At 39.2% G+C, this 22,616-nt stretch overlaps 1 protein-coding gene across 7 annotated transcripts in view; it reads left to right on the forward strand.

The window, feature by feature from the left end:
• The window catches only part of RYR2 (ryanodine receptor 2), a 738,653-nt gene that overhangs the window by 552,562 nt on the left and 163,475 nt on the right, over window positions 1-22,616 (forward strand). For all 7 annotated transcript variants that reach the window (XM_045087357.1, XM_045087359.1, XM_045087360.1 and 4 more), the window contains 11 exons: window positions 1,358-1,478; window positions 5,961-6,130; window positions 7,302-7,522; window positions 8,886-8,976; window positions 11,082-11,222; window positions 13,086-13,249; window positions 15,451-15,529; window positions 17,579-17,668; window positions 18,465-18,602; window positions 20,291-20,368; window positions 22,010-22,085. In XM_045087357.1, coding sequence (XP_044943292.1) covers window positions 1,358-1,478; window positions 5,961-6,130; window positions 7,302-7,522; window positions 8,886-8,976; window positions 11,082-11,222; window positions 13,086-13,249; window positions 15,451-15,529; window positions 17,579-17,668; window positions 18,465-18,602; window positions 20,291-20,368; window positions 22,010-22,085 — 1,369 coding nt within the window. The remainder of the gene's footprint in view (window positions 1-1,357; window positions 1,479-5,960; window positions 6,131-7,301; window positions 7,523-8,885; window positions 8,977-11,081; window positions 11,223-13,085; window positions 13,250-15,450; window positions 15,530-17,578; window positions 17,669-18,464; window positions 18,603-20,290; window positions 20,369-22,009; window positions 22,086-22,616) is intronic.

Consider the following 22,616-nt stretch of genomic DNA (forward strand, 5'->3'; position numbering starts at 1 on the left):
GACCTCTGCTTCCAGAGCTTATCTTTCTCCCTGCCGTTAGCATCTGTGGTGGTGGTGGGGGGGGGGTTGTGTTTATAGTTGTGTTGTCTTTCCTTTCCCTTCCTTGTTGTTGTTACTGTTGTTGTTGGGCCAGGGGTGGGGAGGGTGGGGAGGTGGGGGGGGCGTCCCTTTCGCTCCTAGCTGTAGGGTAAAGCCTCCATGTTTTCTTGGTGTAACCTTTCATTGAGAACAGAGAGGAATCACAGCGTGGAGAGATGTCCGAATGTTGGCAAACCTAGAGCCTGATTTTTGTAAAAGCTTAACCTGCCACTAATGAGATTTTCATCCTAGGAAGTGGGAGGAGTAGATTATCAGAACCCGCACGCAGGAGGTGATTGCAGACAAAAAACTTTATTCTGACAGCCTTGGTTCTGTATCCATTAAAGTGAAAGATCAGAAATTAGCTAATAAATAGTTTTTTATTCTATTAAAGTAGGAGGAAAAAAAAACAAGTGATTCAGTAAGGGACTAACCATTCACTTCCGTGTTTACTCATCTTCTGTAACTATTGGTTGAGGACCTCCTGTGTGTGAGAAATTATCCTTGTGTTTCTCCCCTCATGGGGAAGGAAACAGACGCCCTCCCTGGCAATGGGTGCCTGCTGTCTGCTCCAGAACTTGGCAGAGATTCTCGATGGGTCAGATTCATGGTCCTCAGAGGTGTTTGGTTAGCCGGTGATGGTCTGAAAACCTGTCATGATCCCTTTTCACCATCCTTCCCCCACCACACACACACAAATATTATACACCTTTCCTTAGGAGAAATGTGTGTGGAATATAAATGGATATACAATGATATTTTCCATTTTTTTTTTTTTTAGATTTTATTTGTTTATTTGACAGAGAGAGAGAGAGTACAAGCAGGGGGAGCGGCAGGCAGAGGGAGAGGGAGGAGCAGACTCCCTGCTTAGCAGGAAGCTCGTGTGGGACTTGATCCCGGAACCCCGGGATCATGACCTGAGCCAAAGGCAGACACTTAAAGACTGAACCACCCAGGCGCCCACAATTACATTTTCATCCCCATGTAAGAAAGAGGCTAAATCAGTCATAAATATCATTATATATTCTGGGTCTAAAGATAATTTTTTCTTTGGAATGCATAATTCGGCATATGCTGATGTCAGTAAAGCTGTGGGCAAGTAAATATCTGTCTGTAATGTAAGCCTCAGACAACCATTTCTGCCAGAGGTCTAATATAAAGGTATCTTTAACAGAAAATTATTTTAGACTTGGATTCCTATACTTGAGATTTTCCAGATGGAATTTTAACATTGATTTCACAAAGTTTTTCTAACATTCCTTGATTTTTCTTCCCATAGTTGATTCATGCTGGTAAGGGGGAAGCCATCCGAATTCGGTCCATTTTGAGATCCCTAATTCCGCTGGGAGATTTGGTGGGAGTAATCAGCATTGCTTTTCAGATGCCAACAGTAGCCAAAGGTAAGGCCAACTTCTACTCTTTGTAGTTCAGTGGAGCATGGAGGACATAATGTTTCAAATAATATCCTCAGCATCCACATTCCCCTCCCCTGACCCCTCCTGACAGCATAGTTACAGGACTTAGGTTTCTTTACAAAGTGCACTAGAAAGTACATTATTTTGATTGAATTAAGAAAAGCTCTATTCCCATATGCTTCTACACATATGGTTACAAATACATCTAAGTGAAAAAAAAGATACTGCTTTTTTATAAAGTGTTTTCTGTTCTCATTGTTTTTAAACAGCTGTTTTCAGTGAGATTTTAATTCTTGTTACGTGACATTTCTGACAGTTTCCCGAGAAGAGGAAATACATACCTCACCCTGTCTTACCCAATTGCTTTCCTGCTGTGTTTGGTTCTCATTCTTCTCTTTCTTGACTGCAATTCTTTTAATCGCCCTTTTATAGTTTTAATTATCATTTTCTTATGATGCTTTTTTCTGCAAAAAAAAGATCATAGCTATTGACTTAGGTTTTAAAAGTTCCCAGTGTGTTGAAAGAAGGGCTTTTCTCAAGACTAAGGAGACGATTTTAAAAAAATAAGAATTTTTACTGTTTTCATCCAGTATTTGTTATCTTTTTAACATTATGTCATTTTGGCTTAGCAACTGCTTGTGATTTGTTTTGTTTGTTTTAAAAGATTTTATTTTATTTATTTATTTTTGAGAGTGGGGGAGGTGGAGAGGGGCAGAGAGAGAATCTCAAGTCAACTCCACACTGAACCTGGAGCCCAGTGCGGGGCTCAATCTCACGACCCGGAGATCACCAGACCCAGAGTCAGATGGTTGGATGCTTAACTGACTGAACTACCCAGGTGCCCTGATTAGGTTTTAACAGTAACTCAAAATAAAGTAGAAGAATAAAGTAACTTAGTAACTCAAAATAAAGAGTTACTAAGTAACTTGAGTTACTTGAGAACATAGTAACTCAAAATAAAGTGGAGAATAAAGTAGTAAGCCGTTCTCCATGTCAATCCCAGCAACAGTGGCCCATCCCCCTACAGCCCAGATTGGGTTGGGGAAGGAGGAGGACTCAGGCAGCACGGAGCGGTGTGCAGATGCTCCACAGTGGGGGGTGACAGAGGGCCTAGGTTGGCACCCACGCCACTCCCCTGCGGCTCCCCAAGCTACAGGAGAAATGGCAGAGGGCACAGGCCTGAGGCCCAGTCTTCTGGTGATGGTTCACACTCTGCCTCCCATAGAAACAAAGATCCGAGAGTTTCTGCTGACACCCAGTGGATAGTTAGATGCCAAATTACACTTGAGTTGCTCTTTTTCCAGCATCAGTTGTGTTCACTTTTCAATTCTTCATTGGACATTGTTGTACATAGCATTTTTACCTAAACTTCTAATTTTAGAAGAAAGTATGATTAGGTAGAATGCTCATGTTATGCTCCTCTTCTTGCATCAGTTATGAATCCCAGAGAGGATTGTCTCTTACGACCTGAAGTCTAGAAGAAGGGACAACTGTGTCACTGAAGGTGACTTACCCTCCTTGCCAGTCTTCCCGTTATGAGAAAGTAACGTTTCATAGGCGTCCAGCTCACAAACCCAAACCTTCCTTCCAGGTGACATGGGCAGCCACTATAGTTACACATGCGTTATGATGTGAGGGAAAGCTGCAATGAAAAATTGTCTCAAGGGGGCGCCGGGGTGGCTCAGTCAGTTAAGCATCTGCCATCAGCTCATGTCAGGATCCCAGGGTCCTGGGATTGAGCCCTACATCAGGCTCTCTGCTGAGCGGGAAGCCTGCTGGTCTCTCTCCCACTCCCCCTACTTCTGTTCTCTCTCTCACTGTGTCTCTATCAAAAAAATAAATAAAATCCTTAAAAAAAAAAAATTGTCCCATGGCTTGTTGCCTTCTCCCCTTGAGGCAGTTTCTCCTTTTCTTGTACATGCAAGTGATCTTGTGTACTGTTCATTTACTTAAATAAGATGTGTTTTCTTTTCCCTACATTCTGAGCCACAGACCTGACACTGTCAGGACAAAGATAAGAGTAATACAAGTGGTGCCCAGATTAGGGAATAGAGAAGTGCTACATTTTAAGGTAAAATTAGTAATAACGAAGAACCAAGAGATGGGCAATAAGTGAAGCCAGGTGTCCTGTTCAGATTCCCCCAAAGTCTCTATATGTCTCCTAATTTTGCTCCACTTACCTGCTTTTACCAGCCTTTAAGATTTTCCAAGTTGGTTGCTTTCCTCTTCCACTTAGTTGTCCTGTAATTGTATTATTTTGTGATGTTCTTCTTCATAAATAGGAACTGTATTGTCTACCTTGGGATTTAAAGGATTTTTATGTGCGTGTGAACTATCAAGCCCATGATGAAGGTTGACTCTTAAAACCCAATCCATTGGTTATTATTAAATTTCTACGTTTTTCTTCTTACTCCTTTCCTTTTTTGGAAACTGTATGTTTAAATTTTGCCGCGGCATTCATTTAAATCAACTTTAAAAGTGAAATCGGTAGCTTTTTGTATGTTTCAGGGACACGTCCACTGGTTCTTTAAACATCACCACTCCTCAGTGATCATTAGTGTTGTATGTTCTGTATTAAGTAGGTGAAATTTGCCTCTTCCTCCCTTAGTGATAGCTGAAGACTTTCTCAAAATCTTTTATTATGTGTTAGAGCTGTAGTGTGGCCCAGAGTAATAATGCAGGCAGGAGGGATTCAGAAACCTGAGGGCAAGCACACGGTCTCAAAGTCGATGTTCTGTTCCTGTGGTGCGCGGCCCCGGCAGGTTTGGACAGACTGTCCGAGGCCGTGATTACAGGCAGAGGAATACTGCAGGTACCACAGGCTAAGCCCAGTGCACCTGGCCCTCCTCCTTCCAGTTCATAAGCTCAAAGTCTGATGAGAGGCCATTCCCCAGCTTTTTAGTCTCCAGTGTGTTCAGGAGACAATGAAGATAAAACAGTGGTGGTAGCAGATGGATGTGTCCTGAGTCCCAGGTCTATGGGCTGTAACGTGCCTGGAAACAAATGTGTGTGCAAAGGAATCTCATTTCAGGATCAGTGGGTAGCTTACCATTTCCGTAGGCACAACTGGATGTGAAAATCCAGGGACCTTTTAAATGTAAATTCCCTAATAATGTGATTTTTAGGAGAATTAAACTAGAAATTCATACAGATTTTTGATGAAAAAGTGTAGCACACTGATTTCACAGTAAGGATTAAATCAGCTTTGGTTGGGTTTTAAATCTGATTTTCCTTGGTTTAAATCCGACTTTGCCAGTTACTAGGTGTACAACCTTGGGAACATTATTTCACGTCCCTGAAGGTTGGTTTTCATCTTTTAAATGTAACTAAGAACACCAGCCTCACAGTGTGGTTTTGAAAACTGTGTGAGAGCATGTCTGTAACATTCCTAGCAGAGTGCCTGATAACAACACAAACAAGCACTCTTATTTCCATTATTTTAATTATAGGGAGAGAAGTAGTAGGTATATTGGATGTTAATATAATTTACTAGGGAATGGAAACGACTTCATATTAGCTTTTAATGTAATTTCCCTTAAAATATTATTTCTTGTATCGTTTCATGGTTCAGATACGAAATCCATTCCTTAATAACGAAGGAAAACAAGAATGTTGTAATTTTATTTTCCCAGGATGGTTATGTTGGTGTATCCTCTTACCCGGGTCCTTCTTTACTCCACACTGCCTCAGTATTAAAGATTCCATGATGTCGTTTGTAGAATCTTACAGTGTGTTCTCAATAGCAGAATGTTACTTGGCATCATTATCACATGGTCAAACAGGAAACAACTCTGCCCTCCAGTACCTTAAATTGGTACATAATCCCCCAGTTCCTCATATCGGTGGTTCCCAACCTGTGCATCTATGGAATTCTAGTAAGAGATTTACTCATTATAAAGGCATCAAATATTGACTACTATGACTCTCAAATATGTTTCAAATGTCATTAAATGCTATTATGATTAATGAGACATATTTCATTTGAAAGTCAAACTGATTCATAGGGTTGTTTCATCATTTTGCAATTGCCTAAGTCATAAATATGTAAATCAACCATGACTATCACATAGGGATATGTGAGTTTTATTAGTGTTTTAAAAGAGGCTCTCATTCTTGAAAACAGTGAAAACTTTACAGTTTAACTTTTTATGGTATATACTGATAGTTTTACAGTGTAGATTTTGGATTCCTTCATGTTTCCTTCTCATTATCTAACCTAATGCTATGTCTTTGATGATATATGCGATTAATAAACAGATGCCCAAGTCATATTTTGAATGACCTTGAATTTAAATTGCACTGACATAATCCTTCAGTTAATTCCCAGCACTTGCTTGTGGGTAGTAGAAGGACAAAAAAAAAAAAAAAAACATTCGACTGATAACTTGACTTAAAACTTGAGAAGGCTGGAGAGAAGCTGTTTGTAATCTATCCATTAACAACGACATGTCGCCTTCTCTCTTTTAGATGGGAATGTGGTGGAGCCTGACATGTCTGCAGGGTTTTGCCCAGATCACAAGGCAGCCATGGTTTTGTTCCTTGACAGGGTCTATGGAATTGAGGTTCAAGATTTCCTCCTCCATCTTCTCGAGGTTGGCTTTCTGCCAGATCTCCGGGCTGCTGCTTCTTTAGATACGGTAATGTTCTGAACAGTTGACATCAGCTTTTGACTCTTCATTCTCTGGCTTGTGATAGTCTCCATAGATATGGTCATTCATTTTATTCATGGTTACTAAATATTATTGATTACCTATTACATTTTTAGGGAGGTGGTAGGTAAAGAGAAAATAAAATAGACTATGTCCTAAGGAATTCACTGAATAGTGGAGAAAACTTACAACCTCAGGAATATGATAAGAATTCTGATTGGGTACTACAGAGGACAATAAATGTGAATAACTCTAATTTGGGAAGTCACAGAGGCTCCTTTTAACTTCCAAACTGGCCTAAAGAATTATGCTTCTCAAGGAAAGCAGTTACAGTATTAAGAATGTTTAATGGACATTGTTGAGTTGTGCCAATTACAGTATTATTCTGGTGTCCTTATTTTTAAAGCACAGATAAGGCTGAAATTTCTCCTGTCCATCCAATGGCCACATGGAGAACCTGTCATTACTGGTATTAATATTCTACTGTCCGAAGCATTGTAGAATAAGCTGACACTCTAAATGTTACTTCAGTAGGTATAATAATACCTTTTTAGTCTCGCTCATGGATCTTTTTGATTCTGGAGGAAATCAGATCTTGAGTTGATAATAGCTCTTTCAGGAAAGTCAGGCAAGGAGAATCCTAAAAATAAGCAAAAACTTTTTTTTTTTTCCTTTGTTGGGTGTGTTCACTTGAAATTGTGAGCCTAACCAGGAGAGCTGATACCATAATAAGACAATCTGCTTTTGGCTATTGATTCTGCTGCACGTGAGCTAAAATATAAATGTAAATAACCTCCATCCCTAAATATCGTTGATTAGTGTCTTCATCTCCCATCCATCCTCCCCTTGATATCTTATGACAAGGAGGTGAGCCTCTTGGGCTTCTCAAGAAAGGAGCTAGCACTAAAGACTCGAGGAAGGAGCTAGCACTACAGATACCCTTCATCTTTATCTATTGATGAGTGACTGAAAGTTGATTGTTTCTAGGGGTAGAAAATCCTACTAGCCGCACTGAAAGACAGAACCTTGGAGAACATCTCCATTGTTCATGTACTTGTCATTTTCTAGAGAACAAAAGCCCACGTCCACACATGCATCCCTTTAAGAGTTGTCCCCTGCCAAATGCAAATGACTTTTTGCTCTCACGATTCCTTTCCAGGCTGCTCTGAGTGCTACAGACATGGCCTTGGCCCTCAATCGATACCTTTGCACAGCCGTGCTGCCTCTGTTAACAAGATGTGCCCCCCTTTTTGCGGGCACAGAGCACCATGCTTCTCTCATTGACTCCTTACTTCACACTGTGTACAGACTCTCTAAGGGCTGCTCTCTCACCAAAGCTCAGCGGGATTCCATAGAAGTTTGTTTACTCTCTATTTGTGGGTAAGTGGGAGACACACTCCGTGTCAAGCTGCTGCTTGAAGAGAGAGAGAATGTATGATATGGCCTTGACAAATGGTTAGGGATTTTGGAAGAAATTTCCGTACCGAAAAGCGAATTCATTTTAGGGAGTGCCCTGTACCCAGGGTTGGAATCAGAGCACCCTTGCTTTGGGTCAAGTGCAGGAGTCTTGCTCCAGCCCTCTCTAGGGTATATGGCAGTTGGACGGAGTGCTGGACCCATGTTCTGGATGTTGGTAGGTAGAGGAACTATGTGAGGAGTCCCTGGCCACTTTCGTGTAAGAGTGGAAGATTCTCCCCTTTTGACGATGTGTGAGGACTTTAACTCCTTTTCCAGAAGGGAAAGGAAAAGAGAGACTTATGAAATATAACAGATGACACAGTATAATATTAAAGCATTACTTATTGTGGCGATCATGAAGGCTATTTCCTTCATCCTGGAAAACCACTTCCCATAGGTAGAAGTGTTCAAATATCTGACTCTGAAAGCCAGAACATAACCTTCTCCTGTTGGAGTTCTGACAGCTAAAGTGAAAATTTCTTAAGCCACTGGCTCGGTGATGGTTTCCCTCTAATTTCAAGAGCAGGTGAAGGTGTGTGGCCTAGCGGTGCTCTGGTGAAGAAAGGTTTTCACTCACAGCGATGTATGTGGGTTCAGGAACCAGATGGGACTGACGGAGATGAAAAATTAGGGGTTATGTCTCTAACTCCCCTGGCCCTAAAATTCTGTAAAATGGGCCCCAAATAACTATCTCACAGAGTTTATCTCCTTATTAAATGAGGTGAACTATTCCGGCTGACCTGACACAATAGGGCTGTGTGAGTTTTCTTTCCCTTCCTCCTCCGGCCAAATTTCTGCCTCAGCTTTTTTTCCCTCCCTCCTGTTTTCAACCCTCCTTCTTGTATTTGCTTCTAATTCAGTCATGGAAGACCCTTCCTGGCCAGTGGAGTGAGGGAAGAAGCAGTTACTATAATTACTGGAGCAAGGGTCTCAGGAAACAGTAGGGTCTGTGGTGGTGGGTTGTTGGGAAGTGAAGGGAGAAGAGGAAAATCTGTAGCAAATAGGGAGTGGACCTCAGATCTTCAGGATTGAGACAAATTGGAAATGTAACTTTATACAGTTGTGTAGCGGTGGGCTAATCTTTGGTTTGGGGGCACCTAAGTAACCCCTTCTGAAGAGAAGTGTAGGTACAGGTTCTTGGCTTACATAGGCTCATGAATTATTTCCTCAGTTTAGAGACATTTCCCTTCATTATTTTTTGTTTATTGGTTTTGTTTTGGGTTTTTTGTGGGTTTTTTTTTTTTTTTACTTCCCTTCGTTATTAAAATAAACTTTGTTCCACCAGCCAACTGAGACCTTCTATGATGCAGCACTTGCTCCGAAGATTAGTATTTGACGTCCCGTTATTAAATGAACATGCAAAGATGCCTCTTAAGGTGAGTAGGGGAAACGTCTGTAGTTACAGGATTACTGGGTCCCCTTGGCTGTTCTCTCCTTCAACACACACCCCTCTTAGAAACACCATGCTTGATTTTCGATGCTGGAAAATTTCTTCCGGTTCTTGAAAGCAGGCATGTAAATTTGAGAGCTGTGCATATCACAATAAAAGAAGTCCTGAAAGATCATAGACGTTCTGAGACTGATTTCCTGTAGGTGAATGGAAATGGAAATCAATGGGGAAAATGAGCCACCAAGAAAACATGAGCCAAAGTATTCTTAAGGGTGGGAAACATGTAGTAGGTATGGCCTGAAATATTAGCAGCCTCTGGGGATAAAGAGCAGGCTGTCTAAAACACTCATTTTCTAAGTTGGTAATCACATGGCAGTTTCCAAATATTATGTCATAGGGTTCAAAGATAACCTCTATCTATGCTGTTCACAGTTTGTCACTGAGTATAGAAGAATTAGACATTTTCCCTGTCCTTCATTATTCTGTTCATGAATGATCAAGTCTCATACTGTCTTACTGACCTGAGAATATTTTTCCCTCATCTAATATCACAATGCAGATTGAGGATTAAAATATTTGGTGTGTCCTAATACATCTAATAGCATGGTCTGGGGATGGAGGTCATAGAACATGTAATGACTGTTCTATGGGGAGCCTTTCTGCACAGGCATCTGGTAAACCTCATTTTCCTCATGGCCACCCAGTAACAGTGCTGGCAAAAAGAAGTTTGAGATAAAAAATGAGTCAATTTTTTGAGCTGTTAACTCTCAGCACCCCTAGACATCTGGCAGATATGGTCTTTCTCCCTGAAAAATTCATTTTGGTTTAGCAAATTTAGATTAATGAATGAGGCAGAATAAATGGTATTCTTACTGAAAATCCCATTTTTACAGTTTTCATCTTCTGGAAGAGCTTTCTCATACAAAATTTTCCTCATACAGATGAGCTGAAAAAAGAGATAGTATTACTTTATGTGATAAATTCTTTCAAGTTGTAGATATTTCCAAGCTAATCCAAACACACTCAATATCACTGTTTCATCATTTGAGATTTCTAAATCATGTGTATGTGTGCACGTGTGTGTATGTGTGTGGTTTGTAATGGAGAGGAAGACCAATCTGGAAGTATTTCTCTAGTAAGAGATGTAGTTTGTTTTAATAACATCTGTCCTTTTCGATCTGTTTTCCTCCTTCGTGACAGAAAAGAGAGTCCAAAAATGCATAGTTGATGCGTACAGATCATTTTATTAATTCAAGTGGTCGTGCATGTTTGTTAGTTTAAAGATCAAAAATGAATTGCTGAAGAACTACAAAATTAGAAGATTCTATCCTTGCCTTTAAACTTACAGTGTAGTCCGAAACAAACCAAACGCGCACAGACGAAAATGGAAGATGAACACAGACACTTGGCAAGATAATAAATTGCATAACCACCAAAGAAATATGGGTAAAATAAAATTTAGGTAAAATAAAATAAATATTTTATATTTTATTTATAAAATAAAATATAGGTAAATAACTACCGAAGAAAGATAGGTAAAGACATTACTGAAATGGAGAAGTTTGGCAAGTTTACTGAGAGGTGGAATTTCTGGAGCAAAGCTTAAAGTGTGGTGATTAAGGATTGGCAAAAAGGAAGCAGAACTGCCCAGAGGTAGATTTCCCTTTTAATGTACATTTCAGCTGCTGCGTCATAGAGATACTCTCTTGAGCCTCTGGGTCATCCTGACATCAGTCCTTTCATTAAGCACACGTGCTTATCCAAAGGATCGTGATTCACAAAACCAAGCAAATGATAGCCACAAGTATAGGACCCAGGGATACATCCCTACCAGCCTCATAAAGAATGCTGTCCAAGATGCACGTAGGAGTTACATCGGGCATTGGGTCTTCATACTGTGCTCAGTGTTAAATTTTAAACAGGCATCATATATAAGGTAATAAATAGTGTTCTCCAGAAGAATTTTCACAGGAGATTGAGCAGTTTTGTTTCAGTTGACCTTATTACGTGGCATCTGAATGTCAAATGGAAATGGGAAAAATGTAAAAGGTATCTTTCACTCATTGCATTTATAATTGTTTTCTCACCTAGCTGCTGACAAATCATTATGAAAGATGCTGGAAGTATTACTGTTTGCCTGGAGGGTGGGGGAACTTTGGAGCTGCCTCTGAAGAAGAGCTTCATTTATCAAGAAAGCTGTTTTGGGGCATCTTTGACGCCCTGTCTCAAAAGGTGATTTAAGATTTTATGGATTTTGTGTGATGCAGTCATGTATAAAAGCTATAAATATTCCTAGTGAAATATTATCTTATTAAAGCTTAGTCTTTTCTTTTTTTTTTTCAATGTCTAACAAATGTTGAGAATGCCATTTAAATTTGATTTTAGTAATCATTATGGTAACCTGTGCCATTTACATTTGATTTTAGTAATCGTTATGGTAACCTGTTCCTTGTGATCATAACACTTTCCGAACTTAAAATGGCTAAGCATTTCGGGAAATTACGCACGTAATTTGGTTAAGTTTCCACTTACCTGGACTCAACCCCTCCCTGGTCACCGGATCTTAAAACCATGAAGAAATCTGATCAAATATAAACAAACGCAATCTCATGGAATTGTAATATTCCAGTGGCCTTAGTGGCTTTTCCTGCTTTGCTGCTATGGAGATTTAAGTCACTCTGTGTTGCTTTCTATATGTGATATCCTATAATAGTTGGCAGATTTATAAGGAATAGTTGATGTATTTTTACAAGGCTGGGGTGGGGATTGTTCTTCAGGGAAAATCAGAAGAGTCTGCTTTGTATGCTTCTGCTTAAATTGTTAATCCCAATCAGTTTGAATTCCTGGATACACAATATTAGACAAGTGGAGCAAGATACCCAGAAGTTTGCTAAGTCCTAGAGTGAAGTTCACCCGTGATTACAGTTGGAAGCTACGTCTTGATATTTTTTTTTTAAGATTTTATTTATTTATTTGACAGAGAGAAATCACAAGTAGATGGAGAGGCAGGCAGAGAGAGAAAGGGAAGCAGGCTCCCTGCTGAGCAGAGAGCCCGACATGGGACTCGATCCCAGGACCCTGAGATCATGACCTGAGCCGAAGGCAGCGGCTTAACCCACTGAGCCACCCAGGTGCCCCCGTCTTGGTATTTTATGTCACTGAATTGCCTTTGGGAACTGAGAGTCCTTTTTAAAATAATACCTAGAAGGCAGTTTTAGAAGGACTCAGATCATTAATTTAAAACTGAACATTCAAAGTGAGGTAATTTTTAAATAATTTTTTATTTTAAAAATCAGAAATATAAATTTAATCAGTTATGTAATTAATGTGCAAATAATACTCCCCAGAAATTTTGTTTGTGCATACTCCCAATAGAATTTCTTTCTCAGTTTAGCATTTTATTTTTATTGGTTAAAATTTTTTACTCTCCGGAATGTCCCTTTATGTAGTTTTTATAATATGGTGTAGCAATATTCTATAATTATGCAATTGACTGAAATTATGTTTATGTCATCAAGACATGTTATACATTTAGAACATTCAGATTGATTTCATAAAGTATTGGAGAACCACTCTTGGAGAAGCCAAGATTTTCTTCTTAAATGATAATGGCAGTCTGTCTGACTTCAGCCTCTCTCCTATTTGGTGGGATTTCAGGCTGTATTTCCCATTTGCTAGAGGAAGAATTCTGTAAGGGAGTTAAGTTAGCCTAGGGTCATTCTGATTTTCGCTTAAAATATCTTGCCAGGGACGCCTGGGTTGCTTAGTGGGTTAAGCCTCTGCCTTCAGCTCAGGTCATGACCTCAAGGTCCTAGGATCGGCCCTGCATTGGGCTCTCTGCTCAGCAGGGAGCCTGCTTCCCCCCCCGCCTGCCTCTCTGCCTACTTGTGATCTCTATCAAATAAATAAATAAAATCTTTTTAAAAAATAAAATAAAATATCTTGCCAGCCACAGCAACCATTTTGACAACTTGTGCTCAATAGTAATACAGAATTTTTTGTGTTCTTTCTTTGTTCTGTTTTGTCTTGTCTTTTGTGTGTGTGTGTGTTTTGTTTTTGTTTGTTGGTTTGTTTTGATCCTCTGTTTCTTCCCAGAAATATGAACAAGAACTTTTCAAACTGGCACTGCCTTGCCTGAGTGCAGTTGCGGGAGCTTTGCCCCCAGACTACATGGAGTCAAATTATGTCAGTATGATGGAAAAACAGTCATCAATGGATTCTGAAGGGAACTTTAACCCACAACCTGTTGATACCTCAAAGTATGGACTCTTTCTATTGCAGCAGATTTTTATTGTAAATGATGTGTGAAGTCTGAAATTGAATAAGGTACTAAAGTGAACTTTCTCTAATCCATGCCCCCTTTGAATTGGTATCCTTTTGATAGGGGTCCCTTTACTTGACGAAATGATAGTCGTAATAATAATGATTACCCAAATATCAGAAGTAGACAAGATGTGTCTTGTAGGAGACTCATCAGAACCTAGGTTCTCTGTATATAACCACATGGTAATACCTACAGTGATGAGAATCAAGAAAGCCCATCGGCTCTATCTTGAGTTGAAAATTGACCCTAAATGTTTATTAATAATTGCAGCCAACCTCTGTCTATCATCTCTGACTGGGGGTGATACCAGCATGCAGGACCAATCTGTTCCTGTGAGCTGTGGGACGTCACTCCACCATCACTACATCTCAGCAGAGCCCAGGGGCAGAAGCTGATGTTCAACATCATAAAGCAAAGTATGGGATTCCAGGGAATATCAAATGAGAATATTGGTGGAAAATTGAGCATGCAGTTAGACTGTAGTGCAATACCCTTAGCCACAGATAAAATGTTACTTAACATTATCAACATTCTTACTTGTACTTAGTTATGTAAATCATTTCGCAAGTGGGATTCTCAGGTGTCTGGGAGTCTCAGCATTTCTGTTGTTACTGTCTTTGAGTAGGACCATGGTTTCCCATTGGGGAGGAAAGCTGACTCTTCATGCTACATTATCTTATCGATAGCATGGTGACCCTGCACCATCAGTGGTTAGCAAGGTAGTCACTTGGTAGCTATGTCCACAGCATCTGAATTTGCTTGGGAGTTCAACTTTTAGGCTTCTGGGCAGCCCCCAGCTGGTTTAGCTTCCATTACAGATCAAAATTTCAACCCGAGTGGTATGCCATTAGTTGGATAATGCCTTACATTTGCATGTTTGGTATTTGATGACAGTCCTGTGAGAAAAGACTCTGCCCCCCCCCAGTATTTGGCTTATGTGATTGATCCTTTGTATCTCTTCGATGTAAGTAAATCAGACTATCACATGTTCAGTTCCTACATGGGTAAGTTTGTGGTTTGCTAACATACAGTATAATCCAGGATTTTAAAATAACATCAGAGCATGTCATGGTCTTGGTGTTGATTAATTAACTCTAATTAATTAACAACCATTGGGCATGTGTATTCATTTGCCTAGGCTTGTCTCTTTGGGGAATTCTTACCAGATTAGGTTTACTTACTGATATCAATCATTTCTACATCTTTGTGATTTTTATATATTATTTCTTAAATATGTCTGTGTCCTGTAGTTACTGACTGATAACGTTGTTAAGAAAGAACAATAAACCGTATCATTATGCTAGTCTTTTTTTTTTTTTAGAATTCAGTTCTCAATGGTAATTGTGTTAGTAAGTTAATTGTGTGAATGAATGGAATTATATGTATATAATTTCCCATTTGTCAGTATATTTAATATTCCAAAGTCCCATATTTACCATCAAACTTGGTTATCACCTACATGCACTCAACATCTGTTCAAGAGATCAAATATGAATTAGATATGAAAGGAATCAAAAATAAGTGTTATCACAAAGCATGAATAGCTTTTCACGATAGTCCGTTTTAAGAACAGTTTGAATGTTATATGTAGACCATGAAATGGAAAATCATTAACATATCACTAGATGTATGACTTCATTTAGACTTTTAGTACATTTAAAAAAATGTAACCAGATTTCAGCCATCTTTTACCTACTTACAGTTGTTGTAGATGAGGCTTAAGTCAAAAAGGGAGAATAGCATCAGAGAATGAATGTGGAAGAGAAGTATGTCTTTAAGCTCATTAAGTCTAACCATATCTTGATTCAGGTTTAAAAATTTTTTTGGTATAATCTATTGTCCTTATCTTTGAAAATATTTTAATTATTTTCATTTATATTATATATAATTTTTATCATATATAACAACGTTGAGCCATAATGTTTGAATTCATTTAAGATGAGCAGAGAGAACATTACAGCTTGAGTTTAACTTTGTTCCTACACTATGGAAAAGTAATACCTTGTTAAGATGATTTTTTAAGAGTTGTGCATCCAGTGGGATTATGCAGTCATAAGTTGTGAGTAAATTATTGGTATGGTTTCCTGTAAATCCTATAAAAAAAATCAAGTTCTCTTTTCTTTGTTTTTCTCATAGTATTACAATCCCCGAAAAGCTGGAATACTTCATTAACAAGTACGCAGAACATTCTCATGACAGATGGTCAATGGACAAGGTAAAAGTCAGAGTATCACATTCGAACTCAGGACTGAGTATACCCAATGATGGGTCACCGTTCAGATATTTCTGACGGGGATCGCTTCCCACTTTAAAGTGAAAGCTGTGTCTAGATTGGGAAAGAACATTTAATTATGATTTACTTGATGCAGTATTTAGTTCTGCCATTAACCTGTGTGTAATACACCTATGAATAAGGATATTTGTTCATAAGGGGGTGCCTGGGTGGCTCAGTTAGTTGAGCAACAGACTCTTGGTTTCAGCTCCCATTAGGATCTCAGGGTCGTGGGTTCAAGCCCTGAGTCTGGCTCTTTGCTCTGATAGGAGTCTGCTTGAGGATTCTGTCCCTCCCCCCACTCTCCAATAATTAAATAAAATCTTTAAAAAAAAAAAAAAGAATTTTTTCATAAGACACACAGTTTTAGGAATTAAAGTTTTGTGAAGTCATAAATCTAGTTTCTAAACACATATTGTTTGTGGGAATATAAAGTAATCCTAAGTACAAATAATAATCATGACAGATGGATTTATGGAGAAATATATTCAGACTCGTCTGAAGTTCAAACATTAATGAAACCACTTTTTTTAAGATTTTATTTATTTATTTGACAGAGAGAGATCACAAGTAGGTAGAGAAGCAGGCAGAAAGAGAGGAGGAAGCAGGCTCCCAGCTGAGCAGAGAGCCCGATGTGGGGCTCAATCCCAGGACCCTGGGATCATGACCTGAGCTGAAGGCAGAGGCTTAACCCACTGAGCCACCCAGGCACCCCTTAATGAAACAATTTAAACTATTATCAGAAAAGGTGACTCTGGCTCAGAAATCTTTTTGAAGAAACTTTATATATAATTTTATGTTAGCTAAAACCTTGAAAATTATTAATTGAAATCGAGAGATTTTTTACACCTTCTACTCCTCTGTTGTGTGTCTTACTACTGAGGAGATCTGCAGGTCACTAAGAATAAATTACATAGCCAGAAGACATCTCTGTTTTGTCAAAAAAAAAAAAAATGGTGCAAGCAAATGAGCTAAGTACCACATGTCGCACCACCATGAAATTCTCTCAAAGCTTGTGGCCGAGTGTTCACACTGTGGTGAGCCTGGTTACATTTGAGAGATGATGGCTGTGAATTTTTGTCGGAGAAATTGAGCTGAGGACCCAGGAATCTGAGATAAGCATGTGCTGCTGGCGGAGTGAAGGTCAAACAGGACGGGTTCTGCAGCGTTTGTGTGTGTAGGGCAGCTCCGTGTTACCGGCTAGATGTCTATCAATTTCATGTCTTGCCTCAGCCAGTCGGTCTCCTCCTGAGAAACCCTCTTTCTGGTTTGATAAATTTGTGAATCTTTGTTCAGTAGGTTTACTTCTGAGGTGAGTCTGTAGGAGTTAAGTTCTGTTTTCCATAAAGACCTTGTTGGGTCCTGAGCTGGTGGTGATGGAGAGGAAGTGTCCGGGAGGCTGTCCTGAGGGATTCCAGTTCGGTTCCTCGGAATCCGTAGGTGGGCAGGAGAGGAGCTAGGGAAGTGGAGATGGATACAGAATACATATGTGAGCAAAATAATGTGGAACAAACGTGTTAAGAGATTGCTGAGTACTGGAGCGGACAAACAGGCAGCATTATTCAGAACGACTTCTCCATAAAGCAGAATCATCCAGTTTTCCTCTAAAAATGAGCGTTTCAAAAAAGCATTTAAAAAATAATGAAAAGAAAATTTTAGATGGAGGTTCCCACAATGTGGCAGAATCACTATCGTGGGGGCCAGGTACCCCGTAGACTGCCTGTGGGGGGAATGCTTATGACCCAGTCAGACCTGGGTCTGTTTAAGGAAGACTGGGTATGTTGGATCTCTGGGTGACCAGAATTACTCTCAGTGATTACTCAAAAATAATACTGGTCAGGGTGGAACTCTTTATATTAACTTATGCTGGGTGGGATTCAGAGCCTAATGTCTTGGTTTATTTAGATTTATTTTACCAAATGTATTTAAACACATGCACACCTACACTCTCCCCAACTAATCCATGTAAAATAATTTTGATGATTTTTTAAGTTGGCAAATGGATGGATTTATGGAGAAATATATTCAGACTCGTCTAAAGTTCAACCATTAATGAAGCCATATAAACTATTATCCGAAAAGGTGAGAGCTTTTTTTTGTGTGTGTGGTTATATAGTTACAATTTATTTTGAAATTTTTATTATGTAATTTCTTATTAAATGTCTTATTGTATACACTTTTAAAAAACCCTTTATTTAAAGGTCCCATTTTTTATCTTTTGTCTCTTGTCTTCTCTATTCTCATTTTCTGTCAGTATTTAACTGTATTTTCTATCAGTATTTAATTCTATCAGTATATTAATCTCCTTAGTATTTTTCAGTCCTTTTTAAATTTTTATCCTTACCCCATATTTTTAAGGACTCTGGAAAATACTCTTATCATGCTTAGGAGTATCTTGATGAGGGATAATGAAGTAATCTACGATGATTATTATTTATACGTTTTCATGTATTTTTCTACTGTGGGGACACAGTATCTTGACAAATACAGAACTTTGTAGCTTGGTGCTTATGGAGGGAAAGTTAGTCTTATCTGTTTATTCAGGTGTTTATTCAGAAAAGCCTTGACATATATAGCATATAATCTGGCACTGCTTCTCCTTTTTAGTTTCTATACAAAGTATCACAAGCAGGGAAACTAAAGGAAATTAACCTCCATGCAGTTTTAAGCTGATATCCCTCTTAGGGGTCTTGGTCAAAGTACATTTCTACTCACACTCTGCTTTTCTGAAATTTTATTTTACCTTTTCTTTTTTAAATAAACAATGTCCATCTTTTTTTTTTTTTATAAGGAGAGGCAGCCTATTTCAGATTTTTTTATTTTCATTAGGATTCATCATGCCCACACCCTTTATTCCCCTCTTTGTTTTTGTCGCTAGGAAAAAGAAATTTATCGCTGGCCGATCAAAGAGTCTTTAAAAACCATGCTGGCGTGGGGTTGGAGGATTGAGAGAACGAGGGAGGGAGACAGCATGGCCCTCTACAATCGGACGCGTCGCATTTCTCAGACAAGTCAGGTAAGAACTGTACTGGCGAATCCACTGCTCATGTCTAATTCTGTTTTTTATCAGTTTTAAGATAGACATTTGCTGGGGCACTTGGGTGGCTCGGTGGGTTAAAGCCTCTGCCTTTGGCTTAGGTCATGATCTCAGGGTCCTGGAATTGAGCCCCACATGGGGCTCTCTGCTCAGCAGGGAGCCTGCACACCCCAACCCCTGCTTCTGCCTGCCTCTCGGTCTACTTGTGATTTGTCTGTCAAATAAATAAAATCTTGTTAAAAAAAAAAAAAAGGTAGACATGTGCTACAGTATCTGTGAGATTAGGAATTATTTTATCATCCTGGAGCCAATGAAGTAGGGTTTGGTGCTGCAGGGAATACTAAGACAAGGAAGACTGTCCATGCCCACAGATGTTTCCTGTATAGCAAATTTAGAGAGTGACAAACATTTTGAAAATACAGTTCTGACAGCAGAATGGGGAATGAATCAGAGAAGGGGGAGACTGAAGACAGAAAGGCCGATTCCTTGGGAAGGGTATTGTAGACATGCCACGAAACAGAACAGAAGTATCAAATGTCTGAATTAGAGCAAAGATAGTGGGAATGAAGGGAAATGGATATATACTGGAGATATTTTTGAAGTAGAAGAGACAGAATTCTGTGACTGTCTGATAGAGGATTGTGGATGGGGAGGAGTACTCAAGGTGATCGCCATGGATCCAGACTGGCCTGTCAGGAGGGTAGTTAATTTGAGTAAGGTAGGGAACACAGCAGCACTTGGAGATGACAAGGACAGAACAATAATTTGATTATAGATGTTGTGTTAGGCGGAATATGGTTTCCAAAGATGATCCCCAGTTGCTGGAATCTGAAAATACTGCTTTACTTGGGCTTTGCCAGTATGATCAAAGTTAAAGACCTTGAGATGGGTGAGGGGTGGGGGGTACGGCACCTGGGGGGCTCTTTTGTCAAACGCCTGCCTTCAGCTCAGGTCATTGTCCCAGGATCCTGGGATTGAGCCCTATGTTGGGCCCCCTGCTCAGTAGGAAGGCTGCTTTTCCCTCTCCCTCTGCCCTCACTGCCACCCACATCTCAAATAAATAAATCTTTAAAAAAAAAAAAAAAGCATAGGGCAGTATGAGAAGTCTTACAGTTGATGACAAGGTATTTTTCGTTTTAAAAATGCCAAAATTCAGAAATTAAGTTTCCTTGTTATTGGGGATACCTTGGTTAATCATTGACCATGTATGAAGTACTTTTAAAATTAAAGAGTTGGCTGTATTTTGTCTTAACCTTTGGCCCACTGAAACATTTGTAAGTATTGCCTTCTTTGATTAATTACTGTTTGCATGAGGAAGAATAAATTTTATGCAGCTGATTTGAATCTGTAAGAAACCGAAGAATACAGGGGATCCTTTGATGAAGGTAATGCTTCAGAATATTGGATTCTTTGCACAATTTGTGGAATTCTGATCATTAGCTTTTGGGACTGGCAGTCCCTGAGATGTTGGGATATATTATTCAGTCATCAATTGAAACGATCAGACACCCAAACATCATTTAATTTGCTAGATACGTTTGTGATACTTGCCGGTTTCATCTGATGCAACGTGACGTGTAGAAGTTTATTTGTCCTGTATTTCTGACATTTGTCTTAAGTCTCCACTGGGCTTTTTAATTAGGCTCCATTTTTGGTCACTCATCTAGGTTTCTGTGGATGCTGCACACGGGTATAGTCCTCGAGCCATTGATATGAGCAACGTCACACTGTCCCGAGACCTGCACGTAAGTGTTACGGACTTTTAAAAGAATCATTTTTAAAAAGCAGACTGTGACGCTTTCCTGCCTGTATTTTCCACATGAATTATTTGAATGTGGTGATCATATAAAGGGTCTGTGAAATTGAAAATTATGGACCTTAATTGCTTTTAAAGTTGATACAACTTTTTCTAGGATGTTTCTTCTAGATAACATATTTTCCTTAAAGATAATGGCTATTTTAAAAAATCCCACTATAATGAAGTAGTGTGTGAGAAGAGAATAAATCAAGAATTAGTTATGCTCTGCTTAAGGGTAACCTCAGTTAAAGAATATATATTCTAAGTCATTTATCCAAGGAAACTGGGGGCGTTCTGCCTGCTCCGTCCATAGTTGTATCTGTTCTCCTTGGTCTCTAAGGAGCCTACTTTGAAATGGTTGATTTGAGTAAAAGAAAATGTGTTGTCTTGTATCAGAAGTCAACAGGTCCATATGATGATCAAACAACAGTATTGGCGTCGTTAGTATTGATCCAAGAGAAATAAATACATAAAGAGAACCCCTATGTAGTAGGTCATATTAATTATGTTAAATGGTTTGGCTTGCCCTCTGTCTTTGCTCCTGTATGGATGGAGATCTTAAAATGAGATAGTGAACTTGAAAATCAAAAGGAGATGAGAGAATGTTAGAGGCAATCTTATCTTTTGATAATATTGAGATAAGATTTTAGATAAGGTAAGATTTTGATAAGCAAAAGGCCACAGCCCAGGGAGCCTCTGTGGCTCCGTAGTCAGTTAACGTGTCTGACTTTTGAATTTAGCTCAGGTCATGGTCTCATAGTTGTGAGATCGAGCCCTGTGTTGGTCTCCCCACTCAAGTGGGAGTCTGCTTGAGATTCTTTTCCTATGCCCCTCCCCCTGTGCACACACATTCTCTCTCTCTCACTCTCTCAAATAAATTAAAAAAAAAAAGTCCACAGAAAGGTTAATGTGGTTTGTCTAAGGTCTCTGATCTCTCCCCAAGTTTGGGACAGATGTGGAATCTAGAATGTCCCTCTAGGTTCTTTGCATTCCCTGTTTAATAAAGTTTAGATGGTCTTTTAAAGCTTTGGAGATTACAGTAAGAACATGCAAATATATAGATTTTTTTTGTTAGAGTTCGCAGCTAATTTGAAATTTCATTATTTGATTAATAAAACCTGTGTCCTTGAATATTACAAATAACAAGAATCAGTCCCATCAGATCACCTCTGATGTTTACTGCTGCATGATTTCACAGGCTGGAATTATTTGGGATTCAGATTCCAAGTAGGAGTTGTATTCAGGGTGCCTGGCTGGCTCAGTCCTTAAGGGTCTGCTTTTGACTCAGGTCATGATCCCAGGGTTCTGGGATCGAGCCCCACATGGGGCTCCCTGCTTCTCCCTTTCCCACTCCCCCTGCTTGTATTCCCTCTCTTTCTGTCTCTCTGTCAAATAAATGAATAAAATCTTTTTAAAAAAATCTTTAAAAAAAGAGTTGTGCTCAATGATCTTTTAAAGGTATTTTAGCACTGACACACTATGATTTATTAATTTAAAGTATGTTATAATATTACCTATTGGCAAGCAAATTTCTCTATTTCTACTCCTTAAACTGTAACTTATTTGCTAAATATTTTGCTCACTTAAGGCTATGGCAGAAATGATGGCTGAAAACTACCACAATATATGGGCAAAGAAAAAGAAAATGGAGCTGGAATCCAAAGGTAATATTTTCTAAAAATCCTGATTAAAAACGAATCAGAGTGCGACTATGTGCGTCTCTGAATTGGATGGAACAGTCTTTTTAGAATGAGAACTTATTATCCATTTGTTTTCTTAGACTAGTTCAAACACGCCTGTAACAGTTTTGGGTGGAAATTCCGTAATTACCTAACTGCGAGTGCACCTTTCTTCATGTCTCAGAATTCCGATGGCTCTTTCAGGCCCGTGTTAGCTTGCAGATACCGGTTCTCATTCTAACATTCGAGGTATTCTGTGTATTTCTTAGACCTCGCTCCCTGACTTCTATCCCTAACTCAGATGTTTTTCTCACGTCATGCCTTCCCGCTTCCAGTCACCCCCTCTGGTGGTCCCAGTACAGTCATGCTCTTGTCCCTTACATGCTTTTGCTTTCCTTTTCTGCTGTTTTTCTTAAATACTAAAGTGACTAAATATTCTTAATCATTTTCTCAAGTCTTCTCTTAATTTATTTGCAGAAATAATTTCTTCAATTTAGTGTACCCTACACTGATGAT

Source organism: Mustela putorius, unplaced genomic scaffold (genome assembly GCF_011764305.1).
Source record: "Mustela putorius furo isolate JIRA1106 unplaced genomic scaffold, ASM1176430v1.1 tig00001118_pilon_pilon_pilon, whole genome shotgun sequence".
In the NCBI taxonomy this organism is placed as follows: domain Eukaryota; kingdom Metazoa; phylum Chordata; class Mammalia; order Carnivora; family Mustelidae; genus Mustela; species Mustela putorius.